At 51.5% G+C, this 24,310-nt stretch overlaps 2 protein-coding genes across 11 annotated transcripts in view; both read right to left on the bottom strand.

Annotated features, from left to right (window-relative positions):
• Positions 1-995: 995 nt before the first annotated feature.
• LOC121360707 (la-related protein 6-like) lies at positions 996-3,004 on the bottom strand. The gene is made up of 3 exons (XM_041480761.1): positions 2,838-3,004; positions 2,276-2,474; positions 996-1,844 (listed from the first exon to the last, which is right to left on the bottom strand). Exons 1-3 carry the CDS (start codon positions 3,002-3,004, stop codon positions 996-998), a joined length of 1,215 nt encoding a protein of 404 aa, XP_041336695.1.
• Positions 3,005-5,779: 2,775 nt separating this feature from the next.
• RFX2 (regulatory factor X2) overlaps positions 5,780-24,310 on the bottom strand; it is a 33,871-nt gene continuing 15,340 nt past the window's right edge. For 3 of the 10 annotated variants that reach the window (XM_041482020.1, XM_041482037.1, XM_041482054.1), the window contains 12 exons: positions 22,338-22,519; positions 19,507-19,626; positions 18,142-18,257; positions 16,988-17,106; positions 16,609-16,721; positions 14,093-14,244; positions 13,005-13,102; positions 11,913-12,062; positions 10,274-10,485; positions 9,723-9,876; positions 8,192-8,234; positions 5,780-8,053 (listed from right to left, as the gene is read on the bottom strand). In XM_041482020.1, the coding sequence (XP_041337954.1) occupies positions 7,959-8,053; positions 8,192-8,234; positions 9,723-9,876; positions 10,274-10,485; positions 11,913-12,062; positions 13,005-13,102; positions 14,093-14,244; positions 16,609-16,721; positions 16,988-17,106; positions 18,142-18,257; positions 19,507-19,626; positions 22,338-22,519 (1,554 nt within the window). In that variant the 3' untranslated portion in view covers positions 5,780-7,958. The remainder of the gene's footprint in view (positions 8,054-8,191; positions 8,235-9,722; positions 9,877-10,273; positions 10,486-11,912; positions 12,063-13,004; positions 13,103-14,092; positions 14,245-16,608; positions 16,722-16,987; positions 17,107-18,141; positions 18,258-19,506; positions 19,627-22,337; positions 22,520-24,310) is intronic. The other 7 variants (XM_041482062.1, XM_041482027.1, XM_041482011.1 and 4 more) reach the window with 5 other exon arrangements.

Below are 24,310 nucleotides of genomic sequence, written 5' to 3'. Positions count from 1 at the left end.
AGCACTTGTGACAAACTATTCTCTCAGGAATTTCCCAGACCTGCTTACCCCAGCAAGAGGCCATTCCCAGCTGGGGTCTGGGGCATGAAATTCACCACAAAGACAAGGAATTCCCAGTCCAGAGAATTCTCCTCACTACCCGTAGAACAACTCAGTGCCAGGGTCCTGGCTGGGTGATGGGCACCAGAACCCACACCTGCTTTGTTTTCCACCCCCCTCATCCTCAGCCAGAGGCTCCTGACTGCAGGGACTGCCCCCAAAGCTCTCCTCACACAAGGTGTGACCCCTGCAGGTGTGGGACTCTCCCACCACATCCCAGCTCTGGGCACAGCCCAAGGGCACTTGCACTGGCACACCCCTGAGAGCCACTTGTAGCCTCCCTTAACCCTTTCCCAGAGGAGCTGGGGAGGCTGTGGGAGCAGGAGGGACACAGGAAGCCCCCACATTCCATCCTGAGAGATGGCAGAGAGCCTTGAGCAGCCAACAGCCAGGAAGAACCATGGCCCTGCCATCACTCTTGTCTCTCTCAGGCTCAGCCAGCCTGGGCAGCCCTCAGTGTCCCCACCACCCCAAGGACGGCAAGGGAGGAAGCAGCAGGCAGGGACCCTCCTTCCCTTGTCTGGCTGCACCTCAGGCAGCACCAAGGCCTGGAAAGATTAGAGGAAAAAAACAATAAAAAAGAAAAAAAAAATCACAGCATGATCCAGAAAGTGCCTGGAAACTTAATCTCTCTTTATTGTCCATTTCTCACCCAAAACCTGGACCCCAAGCCCAGGGCCCTGAGCAAGCACAGTCTCACTGGCATGAGCACAGCACAGCTCCTGCTGCTGCTCAGCATCTGCCTCGAGCATCGCCCTTGCCCCAAAACTTCTGTCCCCTGGATCAGCTGCACTGCCACTGCCCACAGCTCGCGGGACCATAGCAAAGTCTTCCTCTCGAAAGAAGAAGGGAAAAGAAAGACAATCACAAACCCTAGCCCTGAATCTGAAGGAGTCTCAGCGCCGCAGGACGAGCTCTCCTCTCCCGAAGCTGCTGCCGGAGCCCTCGGGGCGGTGGGGCAGGACCCCGTCCCACAGGCTGAGGGGCTCGGACACCCCCTGCCCATGGCTGGAGGGAGCTTTGGGATAGAGACCGCTGCCCCAGGGTGTCCAGGACCCGCCCGGGCGGCTCTCGGTGCCCGCCCCGAGCGGAGGGAGCAGCGAGCCGGGGAACCCGCTGGAATTTCCCGGCGCGAAGTCGCCGCCAGGCCAGGTGGGTGCCAGCAGCTCCCGGCTCAGGAGAGGGGACAGCGACCCTGAGGCATCGTCGGGCTCGAGGAGGGAATCCTCCAGGCTGCGGGGGAAGGTCAGAGATGCGGGTGGCGCTTTCCAAGCCGCCCGCTCCTCCCCGGCTTTCTTCCTGCCGCCCTTGCCGCACAGCCGCACCACCCTGATGCCGTGCCAGTCGCGGTGCCCCAGGCTCTCGGCGGCGCCGCGGGCGCTCTCCAGGCTCTCGTACTCCACCAGGGCACAGCAGCGGCTCAGCAGCTCGGGGAAGCGCGCCGAGTACCTGCGCACGTCCGAGGGCAGCTTGCGGCCCGGCCGCAGCAGGCGGATGGAGGCGATGGCGCCGAAGGGGCTGAACATCCTCGTGATGGTGTCCAGGAAGTTTTTCTGCAGGGGCAGGTCCTGCTCCCGCGGCTGCAGCTCCCAGGCCAGCAGCAGCTTGCTGGGGGGGACGCTCAGCAGGTACTCGGGGATGGGGAGGCGCCGCCGCACTTTGGTGCCCTCCTTGTTCACCTCCAGCAGCGACGAGAACTTGAGGGCGTAGAGGGTGAGGCGCCAGTCCCGGGTCAGGTATTTCACCTGGGCACAGAGGGTGGAATCCCCATCGCTCTGCATCCCCCACAGAGGCAGGGACCACGCTAAACCCCCCCTCCAGGCAGGCTGTGACCCCATCCAACACCCCCAGGGCAATGTCCCCCTTCTGCCCGAGCAGCTCTGGGATCTGCAGACAGCCCCAGTGTCCCCCAGGCTCTGGCAAGGAGCCACAACTTCCCCCTAAGCCACGCCACCAGCACTTCCCTGGGTTTTTTGATTAAGGGATGATCACTTCCAAAGCAGTCCATGGGTAGAAGAGGTGAACCCAGCCCTGGAGGTGATTTGAGGAGCTTTCCCTGCTCCCCTGGACACAGAGCTGCTGCAGGGCACTGAGCAGAGCCCAGCTCTGCAGCAGCAGGACACAGCCCAGAGCTCCCCACACCCCACAGGAGGCAGCCTGCACCCCCAGGACCCACCTTCTTGAAGGATGTCAGCAGCTTGATGCTGACAAAGCCCATCTTGTTCTTCTGCACGTGTTTGAGCAGGAAGGCGTCCTTGGCCAGGTTCTCATCGGACAGGTAGAACTCCACCTGGGCCACGATCCTGCGCACCAGCTGCGGGTCGGGGCCCGGGCAGGAGGGCTCCAGCAGGGCCACCCCCAGCTCACAGGAGCTCCTGGCACGGCAGTGGGGACACAGGGGTCAGCTGCTGCCTAGGACACCTAGCAGAGACACCACAGGCAGCCACCAGCCTTGCCCTGGGCACGGGGAATGACTGCAGCCCATGCCCACCAGCCCTGCCCAGGGTATGCTATGGGGAATAACTCCAGCCCATGCCCACCAGCCTTGCCCTGGGCAGGGGGAACAGCCCCAGCCTTGCCCTGGGCAGGGGGAACAGCCCCAGCCTTGCCCTTTGTACAGGGGATAACTCCAGCCCGTGCCTCCAGAGCCTCCCAGGCTGGATCCAACACGTCCCACACAAGGGACATGTCCCTTGAGGACAAACACGCAAGGCCAGGGCTCAGCACCTCCCACGTACCCTCTGCAGCTCTCCACGGTGTCCTCCTGGCCGAGCAGGGCGAGGGAGCAGCTCCACGGGGCAGGGAGAGGCCGTGCCAGGAGGGAATTCCTTGGTACAGGCACCGGGGTGCTGCAGCTGGGCTGGGCATCGAGCCCCAGGGGCAGTCCAGAGCCACGTGAGGACATTGTCCCTTCACCTGGGATGTGACACAGGAGGAGGACAGTGCTGGGACACCCCAGCCCCCAGAGCCAGCCCAGGGCAGGGGCACTGGGGGAGGTGATGGTTGTGTCCTTACCTGCTTGGTAGCACTGGAAGAAAGATCTAAGCTCTAGCAGAGCATCCCAAACACCCCAAATTAGCAACTCTCAAATGCCCCTCAGCTCCCAGAACACTTTGCCCTGTCAGGAATCCCAAAAAGGTGTTCAGCCTGAATCTCCCACAAAAGAGAGGCCAAATCGGTCATGGAGATCTCTGTACTCTCATTAGTCTGAGTCAGCTCTCCAGGGTTCTTGCTCCCCAGAAACTCTGTAATATTTCATTTATGTTCTGTCCAAACGATATGCAATGGTGCTGTCTTGACCTCTCTCTCAGTTCCTTCACAAGATAAACAACTCAGCCTAATGGGGTGGGGAAGAAATATAAAAAAGAAGGGTGGGAAGAAGGAAGAAAAAAAAGAAAAAAAAAAGAAAAGAGAGAGAGAGAGAAAGCCCCTGGGGTGAGGGGGGTGTGGGTTTATAAACACACCCTGAAGGAGCTGCAGGGGTGGCTGTGGACCTGCCCCCACACTGCCTGCTCCAGGTGAAACCTGTTTGTGGTTAAACTGCCCCAGCTGAGCCCTGGATTAGCCAGGCTCCTCCTGCCTCATCCACAGAGCCAGGCCAGGGACCAGGCAGGCCAGGGCCAGCAGAACCTGTCCCCTCTGGTAGCCAGGGGGGCAGTGAATTGCAGCCATGAGGTCTCTGTGTCTGTGCCTCAGTTTCCCTGCCTTGAGCAGGGACAGTGACAGCCACACGGGGAAGGGAAGCCTCTGTCCAGGGAATCCTTTGGGCTCTCAAATCCTTTGGGCTCTCAGCCAATCCCTGGGGCTCTCAGTGCTGCCAGGGCAGCAGGGAAGGGCCCTTCTCCCTGCAGACACATCCCCCAGCCCAGGGAGGAGCAGGGATGGAGCCCAGGGCAGGGCAGGGCTGGGGCACAGCAGGGGAAGGGTCTGGAATGAAACATCCCCATGGCCTGAGCCCGTGCTGGTGAGGGGGGCTGGGGCAGGTAGGGGGTGACACTGGGCTGGGGGCAATGCCAGGGCTGGGTGGAAACTGGGACTGCTGATGCTGGGAGCCCTCCTGAGCCTCTCCTGCCGGTCCAGGCAGGTCTGGCTGATGTTCCTGTGCCTTGGGGCCACACGGACAGGCCGAGGCTGCACTGGCTCAAGGGAAGGTGCTGTTGCAGAGCGAATGATGGGAGAAGTTGCAAGGAAACAACAGAAGGTGGCTCTGGTTCCTGCTTTCAAATCCGTATTTTGTGTTGGTTTACTTTGAGAACTTCTCATTTCCCGTCTCAAGTCCCTGTCCCAGAGGCTTCCTAGACACGGGGGCCTGTTATGTGACACCGTGGGGACAATCCAGGAGTGCCAGAACATGAACCTGAAGCCATCCCAGCCAAGGGACACAAAGGGGACAAACAGGAGATGAGTCCAGGGCTCATCCCACCCTCGTGTCCCAGCAGCCACGCACAGGTTGGAGCTCTCCAGGATGTCCTGGCTGTCCCAGAGCAGCAGCACCCTCCAGCCTGGTGGCACTGCAGTGTCCCCTGCCCCTCGGGCTGTGCCACCCTGCCCAGCTGTGCAGGTAATGCTGGAGCTTGCAGGGGCCTGGAGAAGTTCAGTTGCTGAAAGCAACTTCTGGACCATTATTTCTTGGTTTTGATGGACTTTGCCCTGTCAGGAGTCCCAAAGTCAGGGCTGGCAGTCACAGGTGGTGCAGAGAAGGGGAGAGATCCTTTCCCTCCCTCCTCCAGGCCTCCAAAGCCCAAATGATGCCCAACCACCCCAAACCCCCCAGCTCAGAGAAGATCCTTGTGCCAGACACTCCAAGATGTCCTGGCTGTCCCCAGACCAGCAGCTCCTCCCAGGCTGGTGGCACTGCAGTGTCCCCTGCCCCTTGGGCACTCCCTGGGCTGTGCCACCCTGCCCAGCTCCAGGGTTGCCTTTCTGGGATGAGCCACAGGGACTGGCACTATTATCTGCTTCTGGAATGTTCTACCCCCCTGATTTCCCCAGGCTTGGTGGCACCTCCCCTTCTCCTGCCACCTCCTGGTGCTCTCTGCTGCTTGGGAAGAGGTGGAAGACAAAATCCTGGGATGCTTGGGCTGAATCTGTGCAGGATTTGCCCGTCTGGGAGATGATGGAGCCAGAGGCAGGCTGAGGATGGGGTGTAGGTGCTAACAGGAGGATTTTGAGCTGTGTTTGCTTTGTGGTTAGAGGCAGATTTTCTCAGGGTCACAAGGTGCTGCCCAGCTCCCCTGGGGGAAATAATCTCCTGCTTCCAGAGCTGAGATTCCCAAAGGAACAGGCTCTGTCTGGTGCAGCCAGACTGGGCTTAATCCAGAGGGAGAGTGAAGCAAAGGCACAGAGGCTGAACCTTCCCGAGGGGTCAGAGCAGGAATGACCCAGCCCTTGTCACATCCCTCCCATCCCCACTGCCCTCATCCTCTCAATTAGTCTGGAAGCTTAATTAGAAAATCCTCCTGCGGCCCTGTGCTCAGTCTGATCCCTCAGCTCTGCTCCCCTCTGGGTTATCTGACACACCAGCTGCTGCTCAGGGGGAATCTGCCTTTCTGCAGACCCCTGCCCTGAACTGCTTTAATCACCCTGGGCAGCTCCTGCATCCCCCCAGGCTGCTGCAGCATCTCCTGGCACCTCCCAGGGACCACAGAAGAAATGGGACCACGACACTCCTTGTGCAGGCCTGAGCATTGGATACACATTTATTGCTGTTCAGCTTTAGCTGGGAGTTGTGTGGAGGGGGTTTGGGTGCTGCTGCAGCCTCCCCAACGCTGCTGCAGAGCTCCAGAGCATCTCCTTTGCACGCTGCCTTCCCTCAGAGGAAGAGCTGAACTTCCTGTGGCCCTCAGTGGGAGCAGGGCAGTAAAGATTTGGTTGCTCAGTTGTTTTTTTAGACTCTCTTATCTCATCAGCAGGATCCCAAGTGTGGACTCTGACCCAGGGAGTTTTCATGGCTATGTACATTTAAATCTGCCTCTCTCACTTCTCTCCTGCCACTTCCATGTGAGACATTTACAGACAAACACCACCCTGGCACAACAGTGGGGCAGAGGGAGGATGTGCCACTGCACACACTCTGATTTCACTTGCCATTAGGAGCTGTTTGAAAGTGCCACAGCTGCCTTAGTGCCACTGGGAATGAGAAAATCAGAGATTTGTGTAGAAGATACTCTGCTAGGCAAATGCACACCTGGAAAAGCTCACAGCAAACACTGCATCATCAGAAACCATAATAATAAAAGCTATTTATGACACGGCCTTTATTCACAGAGAGATTTGCCCCAGGGCTTTGTTTTGCAGTTTAGCTTGATGACAGATCCCCCCCTCCTCTGCCCTGTAGCCCACAGCACCCCAGGGCAATCCATGGCAGCACAGACCCCACAGGACACGGGAAGGGGATCAACCCTGCAGAGCTGCCCCAGCTCAGCCCCACGGGAGCCACGCTGCAGGAAAAGGCAAAGGGACCCAGAGAGGGAAATGCCAGTGGAGTGCTGGGGGTCTGTGCCAGCTCCTCCCTACCTGGGATGGGCTGCTGGGCCAGTCTGAGCCGTGCTGGGCCAGTCTGAGCTGAGCTGGGCCAGTCTGAGCTGAGCTGGGCCAGTCTGAGCCATGCTGGGCCAGTCTGAGCCATGCTGGGCCAGTCTGAGCTGAGCTGGGCCACCTGGAGCAGGGAATGGGAACAAGGCCCACCCTAAGGCACTGTGGTCACTCCCCCTCGCCCCTGCTCCAGACCCTCCTTCAACCTCAGAGCAGGACATGGGGTGGGAATTTCACAAACCCCAGGATGTGGGAACAGTTCCTGTCTGCCTGGGCACCGTGGAGGATGGGCATTGCTGTGGGATTGCCATGGGATCACCATGGGGTCACCACAGCATTGCCATGGGATCATCACGGGATTGCCACAGGATTGCCATGGGATCACCACAGGATTGCCATGGGATTGCCACGGGATCACCATAGGATTGCTATGGGATTGCCATGGGATCACCATAGGATTGCCACGGGATCACCACGGGATTGCCCCCAGGCAATGGTGGCACGTGGGACAATGGACACGCTCTGCCTCCAGCTGCCACTGCCTCGGAGTCCTTTGGTATCTTGAGTTGGCTGATGGCATCCCAGGAGCGTTGGGGTGAAGTGCCAGGCTGGAGAGCCATGGAAGCAGGTGGGAATGCTCATCCCATAGTCCCAGAGCACGCCTGTGTCCTGGGATGTGTCCTGTGTCGGGATGTGAAGCCTGGAGTCTCTCCCCAGGTGGGACAAGGGACACCAGCTGCCCTGTGCCCCCGGTGCAAGAGATTGGCAAAGCCAGAGCCAGGACAGCTGTCTGGAAAGGCTGCAGGAGAAGGGCTGGGTTATTTTTCCTTCTTCTTGGGCACTGATTGGTTCAAGTTTGTATCACAGTGAAGTCCAGACATGGGGAAGGAACCCAGAGCACCTTCCCTGACAGAGAAAGCCTCGTTTGTGCTTCAGCTGGAGAGCCAGGACAGCTCCTCCAGCCAGGCACATCCCACCTGCTGCTGACCACAGAGCCTCCCATCCCTTGGGAGCAGACTCTGGAGCTTCTCCCTCCCCTCTGGAGGGACACTGGCAGCCAAACCGGCTCAGCCCATCCTCAAACACAAGTAAACAGAAAGAGAAACTAAGAGGCACTATAATAACGCAGATCCGGGGGTGGGCCCGGGCTTGGCACGCCCTGCCTGGCTCCGGATGGATGGCTCGGTCCAGCCCCGGGTCAGATGTCAGATGTCCTGCAGGGAGTGGCCAGGTCCAAGCCGGGTCTCAGATGTCCTGCAGGGAGTGGCCAGGTCCAAGCCGGGTCTCAGATGTCCTGCAGGGAGTGGCCAGGTCCAAGCCGGGTCTCAGATGTCCTGCAGGGAGTGGCCGGGCTCGCTGCGCTCCCGTTTGACCAGCGGCTCCCCCGGGTCCCCCTCCGTGCCCAGCTCGCTGATGTCATCTGCAAAGGACACGGCTCAGGGCAGGGCACCCGGAGCTGCCTGCCAGCACAGCAGCTGCAGGAGGCAGCAGGAGCATCCCCCCTCCCACGGCCATCCCACCCCGAGCAGCAGAGCTCCCCGGCAGGGAGGGGAGGTACCTTTGTCCAGCAGCGTCGGGGACAGGGATGTGAGGTCACCAAACTGAAAGAAAAAGGAGTTATGGGGTCAGTGAGGCTTTGGGGAGCTGAGGTGCCAGACAATTTCAAGCACCCAAGAGAGACTGAGCATCGGTGCTGGTGGTGGAGAGCAGAAATCAAAAGCAGCCACAGCTTTTGGGGGAAAAGCCTTTTGTTGCCATTTCAACCTCTGGGCAAACGACACACACAACAATCCAGGGCAGGATTTAGCTCTGGAATGAAGGGACAATGAAAGAAAGGAAATTTTTCCATCTTCCAGGTGATGACCAAGTGCTGCTACAGGTAAAAGTGGTGCCTTTTCTCAGCCCTTTCCACCTCTCAGGCATTTCCCCTCTCCTGGCATTTCACCTCTCTGCAAAGCCTCTGCAGTGATGTCTGAGAGAGTTTGGGCAGCCAGGCCGTGGTGCCAAGTGGAACCAGGGAGCTCCTTGGCTCTGGAGTTGTGGTGTCCCTCTCAATGAGGAGGTCTGAGACACCAAATTGCTGTGACAGCAATGCTGGAAAGTCATGGAAAGCTGGGCAGGAGCTGAGGACAATAGGAGAGTGGGAGGACACTTCATCCTTCTTTGCTGGGAAGAATCAGCCTCCTCCTGGAGACCAGGAATACTGCAAGGGTTTAATGAAGAAAAAGCCTGAGGGATGGGAGCCTCCCCCAGCTGGGCTTTGCTGGGAGCCAGTCTCTGCCTTTCCTGTTCCTTTCATCTCACTGGAGGTGGAGGTTTTGCAGGGAATAGTGGGAACTCAGCACTGCAGCTGGAGCAGTGTGGGAGTGGGAGGGAAGGCAGAACCAACAGGCTTTGGTTTGCCTGGTTCCCTGCATGAGCTCTGTGAAAGATTCAAGGAGCAAATGGATCAGTTTTGAGCACGTGGGCTCAGTTTTAAATTCACTGTAATTTCAGCATTGCTGTCACAGGTTCAGCCGGGGCTTTTAACTCTGTATTTCAGAGGGAAAAACTGGATGTGGCTTCAGCTAGGCAGGACAGGACCTGCCTGCAAGGCAGGCACCAGACTTACTGTGAGCAAAAAAACCACCAAACTCTCACAAACAGCCCAAAGAACCCCATCATCCTCTTCTTCACCTCAAAAATGGAGGGAGTGGCTGACTGTGCAGGTAATGCTGGAGCTTGCAGAGGCCTGGAGAAGTTCAGTTGCTGAAAGCAACTTCTGGATCATTTTTGCTAGGTTTTGATGGACTTTGCCCTGTCAGGAGTCCCAAAGTCAGGGCTGGCAGTCACAGGTGGTGCAGAGAAGGGGAGAGATCCTTTCCCTCCCTCCTCCAGGCCTCCAAAGCCCAAATGATGCTCAACCACCCCCAAACCCCAAGCCCCCCAGCTCAGGGAAGATGCTCCAGGAGCTCTATCCTTGTGCCAAAACAACTCAATAAATAATTGTTGTAAAACAAGCCGAGGGCGCGGTGCGCTTTGTGAGCCAGCGGTGTCTTTTCAGGAGCTGCTTCTTTTGGGTTGGTTTGTAGGGAATGAAGGGCTCTCACCTCTCCCATGACAGCAATTGGGGTCTCCCCTGTTGCCTGGGCCACACGGTGCTCCACCAGGTAGAACATGTACTCGTCGTAGAGCAGGCGGATCAGGTGGAAGGAGCCAAAGCTGGCGGCGCTGCGCAGGGTGAGGTCCCGGATCACCATGGAGCTGGGAAGGGGCAGCAATCAGAAATTTGGGTTGAGTTTTACACCTGTGCCGTGGCTGATGTGAGCTCTGGACCCTGGTGGTACTGTGGGATATAACACTGTCTCTGAGCCAAAAGTATCAAAACAATTTAAGAAATTAGTTTATGGATTATCCTATCCCTGTCCTGAAAGGACACCAGAACCACAGTTAAGCAGAGTTTCATGGGAGTAAAGAACTTGGCCTTGGCTTTAAGAAATTTAGTTTATGGAGCATCTTATCCCCATCCTGAAAGGACACCAGAACCACAGTTAAGCAGAGTTTCATGGGAGTAAAGAACTTGGCCTTGGCTTTTCAAGCAGTTCTTCACATGCCCCAAGGCTGATGCAGAAATACCCCCAAAATGAGAAAGAAAATGTACCTGTAGAAAGACCACTTCAACAGGAACTGCCTGGCTGCCTTGGGGAAGCTGGGGCTGCCCTCGTGATGCTTCAGCACTTGAGTGACCACGTTGTCCAGCCAGCTGGCCCACTGGTCCAGAGAGCTCTGCTGCTGCAGAGTCAGCTTGAAATCCTGCTCCAGCTTCTGTACCATTCCCTCCTCACACTGGCACACCCACGAGGCCTGCTCCTGCTCAGGAGGAAGGGCTCACAGTTACTCATGCCCTGCTCCTGCTCAGGAGGAAGGGCTCACAGTTACTCATGCCAGGCCTGCATGGTGCTGTATCCCAACCCAGGAATTAATTTCTAGCAGGCAAGGGCTGCAAACCAGCTCTGAATCATGGCCCCTCTGATCTGTCTGGACCACAGTATTTTTAGAACTCCATAATTGTTGGAAGCACTTTATTCTTCATTGGAAAAGTGGTGAAGCATTGGCATGGGGTGCCCAGGGAAGTGGTGGAGTCAAAACCCCTGGAAGTATTCAAAAAATGAGTGGATGTGGGGACACGATTTGGTGGGCATGGCAGGGTTCAGCTGAAGGTTGGACTGGATGATCTTGGAGGTCTTTTCCAGCCTTAATGATCTGTGAATCTTACAGATGCTCCTTTTCCAGGTGAGGTGGAAAATTCACCTGGGAAATCAACACCAAACCCATCACCTTGTTCACAGAATTCACAGAATTCCAGAATCACTGGGTTGGGAGAGACCTTCAAGCTCATCGAGTCCAGCCCAGCCCCAACACCTCAACTCAACCCTGGCCCCCAGTGCCACATCCAGGCTTTGTTAAACACCCCCAGGGATGGTGACTGCAGCACCTCCCCAGGCAGCCATTCCAGAACTTTATCACTCTTTCTGTAAAATACTTTTTGCTAATATCCAACCTATATTTTTTTCCTGATATCCAACCTAAATTTCCCTTGGCACAGCTTGAGGCTGTGTGCTCTGGTTCTGTCAGTGCTGCCTGGAGAAAGAGCCCAACCCCAGCTGAGCACAGGCACCTTTCAGGAGCTGTAGTGTAGGAATGTGCCCTCTGTTGACAGAATGACAAAACTATCCTTTGTCTCCTTAAAAAGGAAAAAAGCCCAGAAGTTTCTCTCCTCAATTAGTGAAAAAGACACCTCATAGGACTTGTGGGACTTCACCTCAAACTTAAAGACAGCCAATTAGACAGGAGCTAAAAAGTCCTGCCTTTTACTAGAAACAGAAGAGAGCAAAGAAACTAATTGCTTTTGTGAGGTGTTTTGCCAGGAGCAAGAACCTCTTCCACCTGGCTCAGTTTTTCTCTGTAAAGAGTCTTGTTATTTTGCCTTTTATTCAAATTTTTCTGTTTCCAACGCTACCACAGAAGCCATCCTACTGATTTTATGCCTTCTAAGGTAGTTGAGCTATCTTGGGTGTGACATAGATCTCCAAAAGCTTATGAGACCTGGCTTGAGGAGACCCCAATATCACTGCAGAGAGTGATGAGGTCACCCCTGAGTCTCCTTTTCCCCAGGCTGAGCACCCCCCGCTCATCCAGCTGGCTTCCAGCCCTGGGGATTGACCAGTGGCTAGCAGCAGAGAGCCTGGCAGTGGAGCCCACCTGTGGGGCAGGTGAGGAGCAGGGGGTCTGGGGGTTACCTGCACGTTGGCGAAGTCCACGCGGTTGAGGTCGCTGAGCATCTGGTTGATCTGGGACGTGTTCTGCAGCACGGCGCGCGCCGCCTGCGCCAGGTGGTTCAGGGACGTGTACCTGCGCAGGGTCTGGGCAAAGGCACTCACCACCCCCACCTGCAACACAGCACAGGGGCTGCAGGGCGTGCTCTGCTCCCTGCCCAGCCCTGCACGCAGCAGCACTGCAGTCACCAGCCACGGAAGGGCTCAAAAAACGTGTGGAGGTGGCATTTGGGAATATGGTTTAGGGGTGGCCTGGGCAGTGCTGGGGTGGTGGTTGGACTCAAATCAGCTTAAAGGTTATTTCCAGCTTAATCCTTGTGCCAGGCACTTGGAACAACTCAGTCAATCCTTGGGCTCAGGTGGTTGTGAAACATGTTGAGGGCACAGGGTGGTTTGTGAACCAATGGTGTCTCTTTGGGTTGGGTTGTAGGGAATGAAGGATTCTGACCTCTCCCATTACATCTCCCTGGTTGCCTGGGCCACACAATGCTCCACCAGGTAGAACAGCAGTGGAAGGACCCAAACCTGAATAATTCTATGATTCCATTATTTATTCTCTTTAAGCTACCAGGTTTTCACACTCTGCCTCCAGCAGAGACCAGCATGGTGGGAAGAGGCAGCAAGAATCCTTGGCTTTAGGAGAGCAGGAGCCTTGGGGCAATGCCACTCACTCCTGTGCTTTCCAGGGGGACAGCCTCATTCCAGGGCAGAGATAACAGGGAATGGTCCCGGCCCCAAGGATGCCAGAGCTCCAGGAGGGTTTGGACAGCACTGCCAGGGGTGCTCAGGGTGGGCTTGTTGGGGTGCAGGGACAGGGGTTTGTGATGATCCCTTCCAGCTCAGGATATTCTGTGGCTTTATGATTTTCTCCCACAAAGCTTTATCTGCAATTTCAAGACACATGAAAAGCTCCATGGACAGAGCACCATCAGCTCCTGGTACAAAGGATCTGCCACCTGTCCTCCCACTCCTGGCTGATTTTGGTTCACAATTGCACTGTGCCAGGTGGCCAAACCCCAGCAGGGACTTCTGCAAGATGGGCCCATCTCTGCTCACCTTGGTCTGCACGACCTGGGGAGGAAATTCACTCATGGCATTCATCAGCCACCCTTCCAAGCTCTTGGCAAAGTTCCGGATTGCCTGGGTCAGCGTGCCTGCAAGGAAGGCTGCAAAGTCAGAAAGGCTGCTCTGTGGCATTTTTGGCTACCATTTTCTACCTTAGGACTACTGGGAAAGCCCAGCCTGTGGTCTGGTTAGCTGAGATGTCAAGTCAGCATCAAGGAAATCAGCTGGGTTGATACACCCAAATTATTCTTTGATGTTATTACTCAAACTCTTCTTATTATTCTCTTTCTTCTTCTTTTCCATTTTTTTTATTCTTATTCTTGTGTTTACTCTTATTCTCACTCTTATTTTTATCTTATTCTTACTTATTCTTACTCTTATTCTTATCCTTAATCCTTATTCTTATCCTTACTCTTATTCTTATCCTTACTCCTATTCTCATTCTTACTCTTATTCTTTTCTTATTCTTAAACTTATACTTACTTTTTTTCTTGTCTTACTCTTATCCTTATGACAATTGGACTTAATGAACTTAGAGGTCTTTTCCAACCTAAACATTTCTATGTTTTTTATTTTTCTTATTTTCTTTTGTCTTTTTCTTACTCATGGCCCTTCTGAGCATTTTTCAAGCATTGAAATTTGCTCTTCAGAGACACCCTCGTGCCCCAGCTTGTGAGAGCCCTCAGAGGGACATTTGGGAATCTAAATCAGAGAGAAAACTCTCAACAGCCCTTTATTAATCTCCCAAAAAGTTGACCCCTAATTTCCAGGAGTGCACTCAGGGACAGGATGGTTCTGTGCAAACAAAGACCTCCAAGGAGCCACATCCCAAAAAGCTCCCATATCCAAACTCCTGGCCAAGATCAGGAGATGTGATAAGCAACGCACCAAATTTGAAAGGCAGGGGAATTCCCAGGGAGTACAAAATATCCCCCAGAGCAATGCTGCAGGAGGAACACTGCTGTTGCCATGACATTTTAGCCAAGACAAACACCTCCAAGTGGGTTTGTACAGTGGAAATCTTTGTGGCAAGTGGTGGCCAGAGTGAGATCAGACTCAGGGGGGCTGTGGGTACTCACTGGGCACGGGCCTGAGCACGTCAGGGATGAGGATCTCCACCAGGGCCTGGTACAGGATGTGGTCACAGCTCCTCATCCACTTGAGGATGGGCTCGTACTTGCACAGGGTGATCAGTTTGTCCTTTGGGAGGGTCCCTTCGGCTTCCTCTTCACTGCAGGACGAGGAGGAAGGAGACAGAGTTAGCAGCAGGTTTGCATTCAGTGCTTTCCCCCTCCCTCTGCATTTCTAACTCAAATTTTCAGCAGAAAAAACCATGTTTGGGTGCCTTGCAAAAGGAAATGTTTGACTGCTCGTACAGGTCTTGTCTCTGCCAGCACCTCCCTGTCCTTGGGGCCAGAGCTGGGAGCAATTTTCCCTCAAATCCACACTCCTGGTGCTTGGCCTGCCTTCCCCTCTTCCCTTTTTAACTTCACAGCCTCTCACACCCCCTGTTCCCGTGGGAGCTGAGCTCCAGCACAGCCATCTCAGCCAGCAAAGGCTCAGCTGGCTCCTCCTTACAGCCCCAGCTGCTCCCAAACCTTCCCAGCCCTCTCCTCTCTCCTCTGCTCTCATCCTCCTGAGCCACAGCACTGGGGACAAAACTTTGCAGCCACTCTAGGGGCAGATGAACTGATATTGAGAAGTTTTCAAGGTGTTTAACCCCTCCAAATGATGAATATTTTCAGAAGGAAGGAGACTGAATGGATGAGAACAGAACATATTGTCTGTAACTGACTGAGGTCAATCCAGCTTCCCTTATTTTCACTTTGTAGATGTATAAATGCACAAGATATTTGTTACACAGCAATAAGGAAGAGTTGAAACCTGAATTCAGTGTCAGGGCATCACAGCAGAGCTGCTCACTCACACATTATGCTGGGAATTGGGAATTTGGAAGGGTCTTTTCCCATGGAAAGGGTCTTGTTGCCCATCAAAATCATTAAAGCCAAGCCTTGGACATGCTCTAAAGGGAACTTTGAGCCTGCAGAATTTTAGTGGTGAACTCCATGGGCATAATGCCTGGAAAAGCCCACATGGAGAAACAGGTCAGGAAATCTGCTGTGAAGTGCATCCATGTTCTGCATCTTCTCATGCTTGGGGTTTGTATTTATACTGATATATTGAGAAGGGGAGGGAGTGTGTTATTTACCTCTCTGGGTTAGTGCAGAGGTGTGAGAGCCCTGCACAAAAGCTGCCTCCAGTTTCCCCTTTGTATCTAGAAACATCTCCTGGGGTGTTGCAATCTGCCTGGGAGCTGTTCCCTCAAAAAAAATGAGATTTTAAACCAAGAAAACACAGCTGCAGTGACTCCTTGCAGGAAAATATCCCCTGGGCAACATCTACAGGGCCATATTCTACTGATTTTTGAGGGATTTTTCCTTATTACTCAATGTTTTACCATTTTTCTTCTGAATAGAAAACCTTCATGTTATAGCCTCAGTAAGAGTGGACAGATTTGTGATAGAAATTTTAAGAAGAAACCTTCACTTTTTAAATTTTCTCTGTTTTCACTTATTTCCATTCCCCTGGCAGCAGCTCCCAATGCATAAAGGATGAGGAAGAGGCACAGCAATGAGCCAGGCAGGAGTGAAAAGATTAAAGCAGCTTTGTTTGCAATGATCTGACTCAAAACACGAGGCACTGACAGGTCTGGGCAGCCAGGCAAGGCAGAGAGTCAGTCTGGATATCCTTAAAACCTCAGAGTCCCTAAAATCTGAGCAGGGAATCATCACTGGGAAAAGCAGGAGGTGCAAGGGACATGGATGTCCAGCCTCAGGATGAGAGAAATCAGCCCCAAGTTACCCCAGGGGAGGTTTAGATTGGATATGAGGGAAAATTTCTTCACTGAAAGAGTGGTCAGGCATTGGAACAGGCTGTGGTGGAGTCACCATCCCTGGAAGTGTCCAAAAAAGGTGTGGATGTGGCACTTGGGGACGTGGCTGAGTGGTGACCAGGGCAGTGCTGGGTTGATGGATGGACTCAGAGAATTCCCAGAATTCCCAGGTTGGAAGAGACCTTAAAGATCATCGAGTCCAACCCAGCCCCAACACCTCAAGACTGATGATCCTGGAGGCTTTTCCAACCTCAGTGACTCCACAATTCTCTAATCAGAGCAGACCCTTCCCCAGAGCTCTGAACTTTGCATTACAATATTAAACACTTCCAATGCTTTTTGTCACAGCTCTGCAGGGCAGAAAATACTCCCAAATTCTCCAAAGCACTCATTTATGCTGATTTTCTGCTGGTTTATTTTCAGATGCCAGCAGGTGTTTTGTAACAGCAAGTACACAATCCTATAGCTTGCTTTTCTTTTTATTTGCTCTGTCTAGAAAAGGGAATGACTGAACATCTCAGACAGGATTTTCTCTCCACAATAAGTTTCACTTGAAGGGCACAGATTTGTACCTGTAAGATCATCCACCTAAAATCTTGGCACTGAAGAAAGATAGGCTTTAGGCTCACAAAAACTAAAAAAAAAACTGCATCTTAAGAAGAGATCATCTGCAAGAAGTGGAGCAGGGAAGCAGGGGAGTACCTGGAGGGCAGAGCAGTGGGGCCATCACTGGGGGCTGCCTTGGGACTCCAGAAGGATTGCCACAGCTTCTCGATGTAGTGGAACTGGAGGTGCATCACGACATCCAAAGTGGCCTGGCAGCAAAGAACACCACGGGGTGAGCACTCAGCTGGAGGGCTGCCACCCACAGTAAATCATTTACATGAAAAACAACAGAATTGGCACTGTTGTAGTGACCATCTTAACATAAAACAGGTCACACAGTGGAAAAAAAATCAATATTTGAGTTGTAATTCCTGGCAAATTAAATATTCCCAGCTTTTCCTAAGAGCTGGTCACTTGAGTGATATTAAAATAAATCAATTACAAATAATCCCCAAAGAACATTGCACACAATCACCTCACAGTGCCTCCTGTAGAGAACCTGCAGAGTTTTCACGTCGTTCAAGGTGAAACCTTCTTGTAAGAGGACATTACCAAGATCAGGGGCTGGGAACTCAGGAAAGACGTGGGTTACATCTGGGAACAGAAATTGTGAGAGATGGTGAGGGTTAGGAAAGCTCAGAGTACAGGTGAGCACAAGGTGCTGCTGTCACTGGAGGCTCTTTCACGTTCCAGCTGGGATGAGAGAGGAAAAATGAGATAATTTACTCCTTTCCCTGATTTGTTATACTGAGAAAAAAACAAACAACCACAGCCCAGTGGGTTCAGTGGGGAAAGGAAAATGGTTCCTTTCTGTTTGTAATAAAAGAAATAAGAAAACATGATCCTCACCTACTATCCATCAGAATTTCCCTGAACCTGGCAATGTCTCTCTGGTATTTAAGGAGTACAATGGGAATAGAATTGGGCAGCAGAGGTGTCAGGAGCTGGGATTGGTGATGGAGACACAGACCCAGGAGCAGCAAAGCCAGAGGCTCTGCTCCACAAGGAGAAGGTCAATATGGATCATCTGCACCCACATCCCCACTGCAGCCTTTGCAAGGAAGGGAATTGCTTCCCCCCCTGCCCAGGACCTCCACTCTTCCATGGAATTTAAAGACACCAGATGGATTAAAAAAATACTTTGAGGGACAAAACAGACCCATGGGCTTGAGGAAAAAACCCTTCTGGGGAGACAGGAGTCAGCAGATAAACTTAGCAAGTGTGACACTACAAAAACCTATAGAACACATCCTATATATATAAAATATAGATATCTGAAAAAAGAAAAAAATTTAATATATATACATACACATACATATACATTAAAAATATATAATATATAAAATTATATCTAATAATGTATATGATATATACTACTATAGACATAATTTTTATAAAACATAAAGATTAATATTATATATATAATAAAAATCTACATGTTTGGTTTTGTTTGTTGTGGGGTTTTTTTGGTTTTTTGCTTTTTGTTTTTTTTTTTTGGTTTTGTATTTTTTTTTTTTAGTTTAAGATTTTTTAGGGAAGCCCAAGAGTCAGGACTTGCTGGATAAAACCTTCCCCTTAAAGCCCAAATCCCTGATGTGGAACAATTGATCACCAAAGGAGTGTCCTCACCTATGAACTGCTGGTGGTGCTGGCACTGGGCAGCCACTGACTGCTCGGGTGTGGTGTGGGGGGTGCTGTTGGAGGCACTCTCTGCCATCCCATCCATCTTCTGGGCTGCTCTGTACCTAAAGTCCATCAGAATTAGGATGGATTAGGATCCACACAGACAGGAGAAAACACCCCTATGTTATTTAGAACACACATCTGGGAGTTCATGGAGTGGTTGGTACATTCAAGGCAAACATGGTGAGTGAGGGCTGATCATTTATATTGTGGAATCAGATGGAGGGGAAATGAGAAGCTCCTTTTGAAAAGCTTCCCCAAGACAGAATTAAAGGGGCTAAGAAGTTTGGTGACACCAAAAAATCAAGACAGAGAAGCAGAGCAGCAGTGGGCTCCAGGGCAGACTCTGGCTCAAGCACTGACTTCTGCATTTACTTTCTGTTTGGGAGCTGAAGAAATACATTCTGCTCCTTCTGCACTTCAGCAACAACCAGAAGTGCCCATGCTTGCCCATGCTTCCAAATCCCTCTCCACACTGGGTTTTATCTTTAAAATCACTCAGGCACAAGACTAAGTATTTAATTATTATCTTGCACTTTTGCACAGAAAAACACCCAAAACCCCCAAAATCCACCCAAACACAGCACAATCCCCCAGGTCCTTCACATTGATTTGGCACCAACATCTGCATAACTGAGATCCTAAACCATTTTGGCTACAGGGAAGCTGTGAAAGGCAGCACACAGGGTGGAACATGCCACTGGCAAGGGGAATAGGCAGATAAATCCCATTCCATGGAATTACAGAAGAGTTTGGGTTAGAAAAGTCCTTTAAAGCCATCTGCTCCAACCCCTGCAGTGAGCAGGGACATCTTCCTCCAAAAGAGTGCTCCAAGTCTCATCCAGCTTGGACTTGAGTATTTCCAGGGATGGGTTTTGGACCCTTCCACTGCTTGGCTCTGGTTCTTCAGCACACTGTGTGAGCCTTCTGTCAGACTCTGAGAATTCCCTACAAATCCATTTCCCACATTTTTCTTGAACAGAAAAAACTTCTTTGACGGTTTTGTTTATTCACTGCTGTGTACAGTGAAGTATCCAAGGTACTACCTCCAACATTGTCACTGTAACAAGTGACAGTACCTTGTATACTTCAATGTATGTAACAATCAATGTATATAAACTTATTTTGTAAAGTTTTTTCAGCTAAGGTGTAAAACTCAGTATTTTAAACAATCTGTTTAACTACACTCTATCATCTGTTTTAATTTGATTCGTCAAATCTCTCCGTTTTTTCACCTGGTTTGAACTTCCCAAGTGGAGCCAAATCCCAGGGACCTGCTGAGTGTTTTGGGCAGGGCCTGGGGGCACCTACCTTTGCTTCTGGTGGATGGGCTGCTGCCTCATGGCCATGTACTGCGTGTCCTCCTGCAGGCGGTTCAGCGGCGACTCCGGCTTCAGGCGGATCCCGTAGTAGTGATATTTGGAATTTCCCCTGGAAATATCAACTTAGTCACTGAAAGGGCATTGTGGCCCTGGCTGCTTGGACAACACAGCCCACTTCGTGCAGCACACGGCTGCCAAGCACTGTTTGAGTGGCTGAAGGGATGGACTTGGTGTCTCAGGTTTAGCTTTTCTATTTTTCAGGTTCTGTGCTGCTTTAGTGTGTGGGTCTGGGTCCATATCAGGGCATGGTGAGCTCTGTGCACAGAGCAGGGAGACAAAACAATTCCTGCTCTAGCTGGGGACCAAGGACAGATGATCCAAATCTCAGGCCCAAGAGCACAAACAACGTGGAATGAAGAGAGAAAAACAAGAAGGATGGGACTGCATGGGCTGGGGCTGGAATTGGACAATGAACTCCAATGTGCAAATGGAGCAGAACTGATCACAGTGAGAGACCCCGTGAGCGCTCGTGCATTTTGTGACCATTTTGGTTCATCTTGGGTGCAGCCCTGGCTGGGCTCTTGTGCTGCCCAAGGTGGATCCATTGAGACCTTTTAATAAATCCCTACTTTATTATTCTTTAACTCTGTCTATTCTCTGTTCTAGGTCAGCCTTCACAAGGCGTCAAACATAATGAAATGCCATCATCCCCTAGAAAATTTAAACCCACATGTGGCCAAGTGCAGTGGCACACACACCTAAACCTGGCCAGGTTTGCTCTGAGCAGCCCATGGTGACTGGGGAAGGAGGAGGGAAGTGCTACAATAAAAAATGTTATTAAACAGAGTGACTGAAAGACCACAGGAGACATTTTGCTATTTGATGAGGGTTTAGGGATTTGTTTTTTCCATACAAACAAGAGTCCATCTTTATCTAGACTTGGATAAAACTGACTGAATGGCCCACTATGAAAAGAAAAATGTCTTTCTGTTGCCAGCACTTCTGCAGCAGCAACACCAGGCTTTGATGTGGTTTTGTCCTTGGAGCTGCTCATTTTTGTAGGTTTTGTAAAAAATGAAAGCTTTCTCCAAGCACAGGGAGCTGGAATTCTTTCTCCTTTGCTGCTGTGGTGCTCCTGAGGAGGGTGTGATCCCACCAGATTAGAGAGACATGAGTCAGCTGAAGTTTTTCCACCAAACTGGAATTTTTTGGTCCCAGTGGGAGCTTGGACAGTTCTGCAGCCATGGACACGTGGTGACAGTGTGTCCAATTTGGCTTCAGCCCATTTGTCACCATAAACTGGTGAACTGAAAGCTCAGAAGGAGAAGAGACAAAGCCAGGGAAGCACCAACAGCATCTCCAGAGCACAATGTAGGGAGGCTTAAAATTCCTTTGCTGTGTCACTAAAACTGGGACTGGAGGCACCTTAAATCCAAGGATGCTTCCCGTTGGAAAATTTGAGAAATGTAAGAGAGGAGTATTTATGAAATTGTGTTCTTTTTAGGGGGAATTTGCTCTTTTCAAGGTCCCAGTTGAATTGTTGGGTCTTTGTCACTGCACCAAAGGATTTCACACACAGCCCATGTTCAGCCCTGTCCTAAGTGATTTAAGTGCATGCAAATTAAATAACAGCTGCCTTTATAACCTAAAATTACAATGAGTAAGAAAATAATGGGGGTCAGCTCTTTCCATAGTAATTGAGGTTCACTGTACCCTTCCCAGCCTGCACATTTCCAATTTTCAGGGCTTCTTTTTTTTTTTTTACTCTCTCACTTGTTTATTCGTTAATCCTTGATGGGATTAAAGAATTTCTCTCCTCCAAAGAAATCACTGCAGAGCTCTTACATTTGACTCAATCTAGAGAAATCCAATGCTCCCCTGCTCTTCCTACAACTGCTACCTCCACATTCCAGCTGTGGAATGCCCTGGTCACATCTGGTTTTGTTCTCTTTTAAGAGCCCAGATATTTAAGCTTGAATTTTTTTTTAACATATTCAACAACCAGAGCAATGACTGTTTTACAGGCAATATATTACCCACTTTTTAGATATTATAAGCTGGGATAAAGTTCACGCTCAGCTGTGCAGAATGGATCATCCCTTGAAGGACATGTCTGGAATTATAGTTTATTTTCTCATGTTACACTTTTCTTGTAAAATCTTACAGATCTTTGACAGTTTAGAAGAAAAAACCCTCTGCAAGATTCTGCCTGATGCTTTGGGCATTTCAGAAATAAGTAATTTAGTAAGTTTACACCTTGTCTGCATCCAAGCTGTGGGCACAGGGTCTGTCATGGGGGATCTTGTCATGGGGGCACAGGGAGGAACTGTTTCAGTGACCCAGATTTTTGGGCTCTGCAGTGGAAATTGTGAGGATGAGTGACCTCATCTTTGTCAGACAATGCAGAATTCCAGAATATCCTGATTAGAAGAGACCAGAGTGATCAGTGGGGCCCTGTACAGACACCCCAATGATCCCACTCTGGGAGCGCTGTCCAAATGCTCCTGGAGCTCTGGCAGCCTTGGGACCATTCCCTGGAGAGCCTGGGCAGTGCCCAGCACCCTTGGGAGGAGGAACCTTTCCCTGAGCTCCATCCCAACCCCCTGACACATCTCCCTGGGGTAATGGCATCCTCATGAGTTGAGAACCACTTTAAATTCACACAAAACCCATTTTCCCACCGGGTCGAGGTCGGGTGCTCCCGTAGATCCCAGAAGAGAAACACCTGAACCTCCTAAAGATCCTCAGCAGCTTCTGAGCGCACCAGAGATACTGCAGGAGAGCTGCTTTTCGTTTCTTGAACTGCAGATTGCCACCAACCTGGTGCCCAGGCGCCGAGTCCTCAGCCCCATGAAGACGGAGCGGATGAGCTTCCCGAAGGAGGCGGCGTTGACGGGGTCCAGTTTGTGCTCCTGGCAGTGCCTCAGGTAATGGTTGTACAGGGAGCTCCGGGGCAGGCTCACACCTTCTGCTGTCTCGTAGTTATCCAGCAGCCACTGCAGCTTCAGGCAGGGAAAAAATAAACAACATGCAAGTCTAAAGAGGGATGGGATGGCAGGCGGGGTCGGCGTTTAAACGTCCGGATGGAGAAGTTCAAGAGAAATGAATAATTAATTTGTATGGGTTAATTCACGTAATTTGTAATTTATATAACTTTATGGTAGTTTATAGGATGGTAAAAGACAGTTTATAAGATGGAAAAACCCCCAGCAAAAACAAAACAAGTCAGATTTTTAATTTAAACACAATCTTGCTGCCACCTCAGTGTCCACCTCGGGTTCGGATGAATTCCTGCAGAGCTAAAATAAAGCTGTAAAAATTCACATTTTTCAAGGAAAAGAGATCTTGAGATACTGCCTAAGAGATATAAATTTTAGGGGAAGAAAATTGATGCAAAGTCTTTATTAATTGGAAGATTGGCATGTCTGCAACTGCTCCCTTAACAATAAAATTAATGGTTGCCAAAGCAACCTTCAAAATCTGAGGAAATCCATCTACTTTGCAAAATTTACTGTCTGAACTTCTGACATGGCTGTTGATTAAAATTTGCAATTAATATAAATTATTTATAGCGAGATAGTCTGAAAGGGCAGGTCCAGCACACGATGTCAGCACAGGAATTCAAATGCAAAGCCCCCAATCTCGTTTAGCTGACTAAATGACTTCAGCATCAATAAAATGAGTGTGGTAATAATTGAATTTTGGAAGGAACTGGATGCGCACATGGACTAATATCAACAGGGTGGGTAAGAGCCCTTTCACTGTCATGGGGATTCATGTCTGGGATGAACATTTTGCATGAACATGTTCATGTCTGGGATGAACATTTTGCAGGCTTCCCTCTCCCTCCAGATCTCCATCCCTGCACCAGAACCAGCTGCATTCCCACCAGAACAGGGCAAAGCAGATTTGGGTTGTGGAAGCCAAACAGCATCTCCATACAACTGAGAGTCCAAGCAATTATGGGAACTGAGCATGGATTTAGCCTAGACACCAGTGGGATTTGCCAAAGCCCATGGATCTGCACCCAAACCCTCTCCACTGCCACCATCCCTCTCTCTTCTCTCATTTTCTCTTGGTGACACTCCAAGGTCCCAGCGCACCACGAGGCTGGAGTTTTACATCAATAAAGACAACTTGAGCTGTGTGATGACATCTCTGGCACCTCTCTCCACTGAGCTGTTCCTGTGTCCCACCCTGCTCTCACACAGAGCCCTGCAGCCCCCGCAGTGTGTGCTCTGGGGGTCTCCTTCTCACACCACATTAAACTGCTGCTGCACCAAGTCAGCTGCATCCAAAACTGTAACTAAAACTATTCCATTCAGCCTGGAGAGGAGAAGGCTCCAGGGAGAGCTCAGAGCCCCTTGCAGGGCCTGAAGGGGCTCCAGGAGAGCTGCAGAGGGACTGGGGACAAGGCCTGCAGGGACAGGACACAGGGAATGGCTGCCACTGCCAGAGGGCAGGGCTGGATGGGATCTTGGGCAGGAATTGTTCCCTGGCAGGGTGGGCAGGCCCTGGCACAGGGTGCCCAGAGCAGCTGTGGCTGCCCCTGGATCCCTGGCAGTGCCCAAGGCCAGGCTGGACAGGGCTGGGAGCAGCCTGGGACAGTGGGAGGTGTCCCTGCCACGACAGGGATGGCACTGGATGGGCTTTGGGGTCCCTTCCAACCCAACCATCTCGTGTTTGTCAGCTGGAGCTGATCCAAATCCAACCACAAATTCCCATGGCTGCACCCATCAGCTCTGGTGGCTTTTGGAGCTGGAAGGAAGAAAAACCTCCTGGCCACTTGTCCC

The sequence above is a fragment of the Pyrgilauda ruficollis genome, unplaced genomic scaffold (assembly GCF_017590135.1).
Source record: "Pyrgilauda ruficollis isolate IOZ18807 unplaced genomic scaffold, ASM1759013v1 scaffold115, whole genome shotgun sequence".
Lineage (NCBI taxonomy): Eukaryota > Metazoa > Chordata > Aves > Passeriformes > Passeridae > Pyrgilauda > Pyrgilauda ruficollis.
Note: the sequence above shows the minus strand (reverse complement) of the source record. Positions and strands in the feature narration are given on the sequence as shown.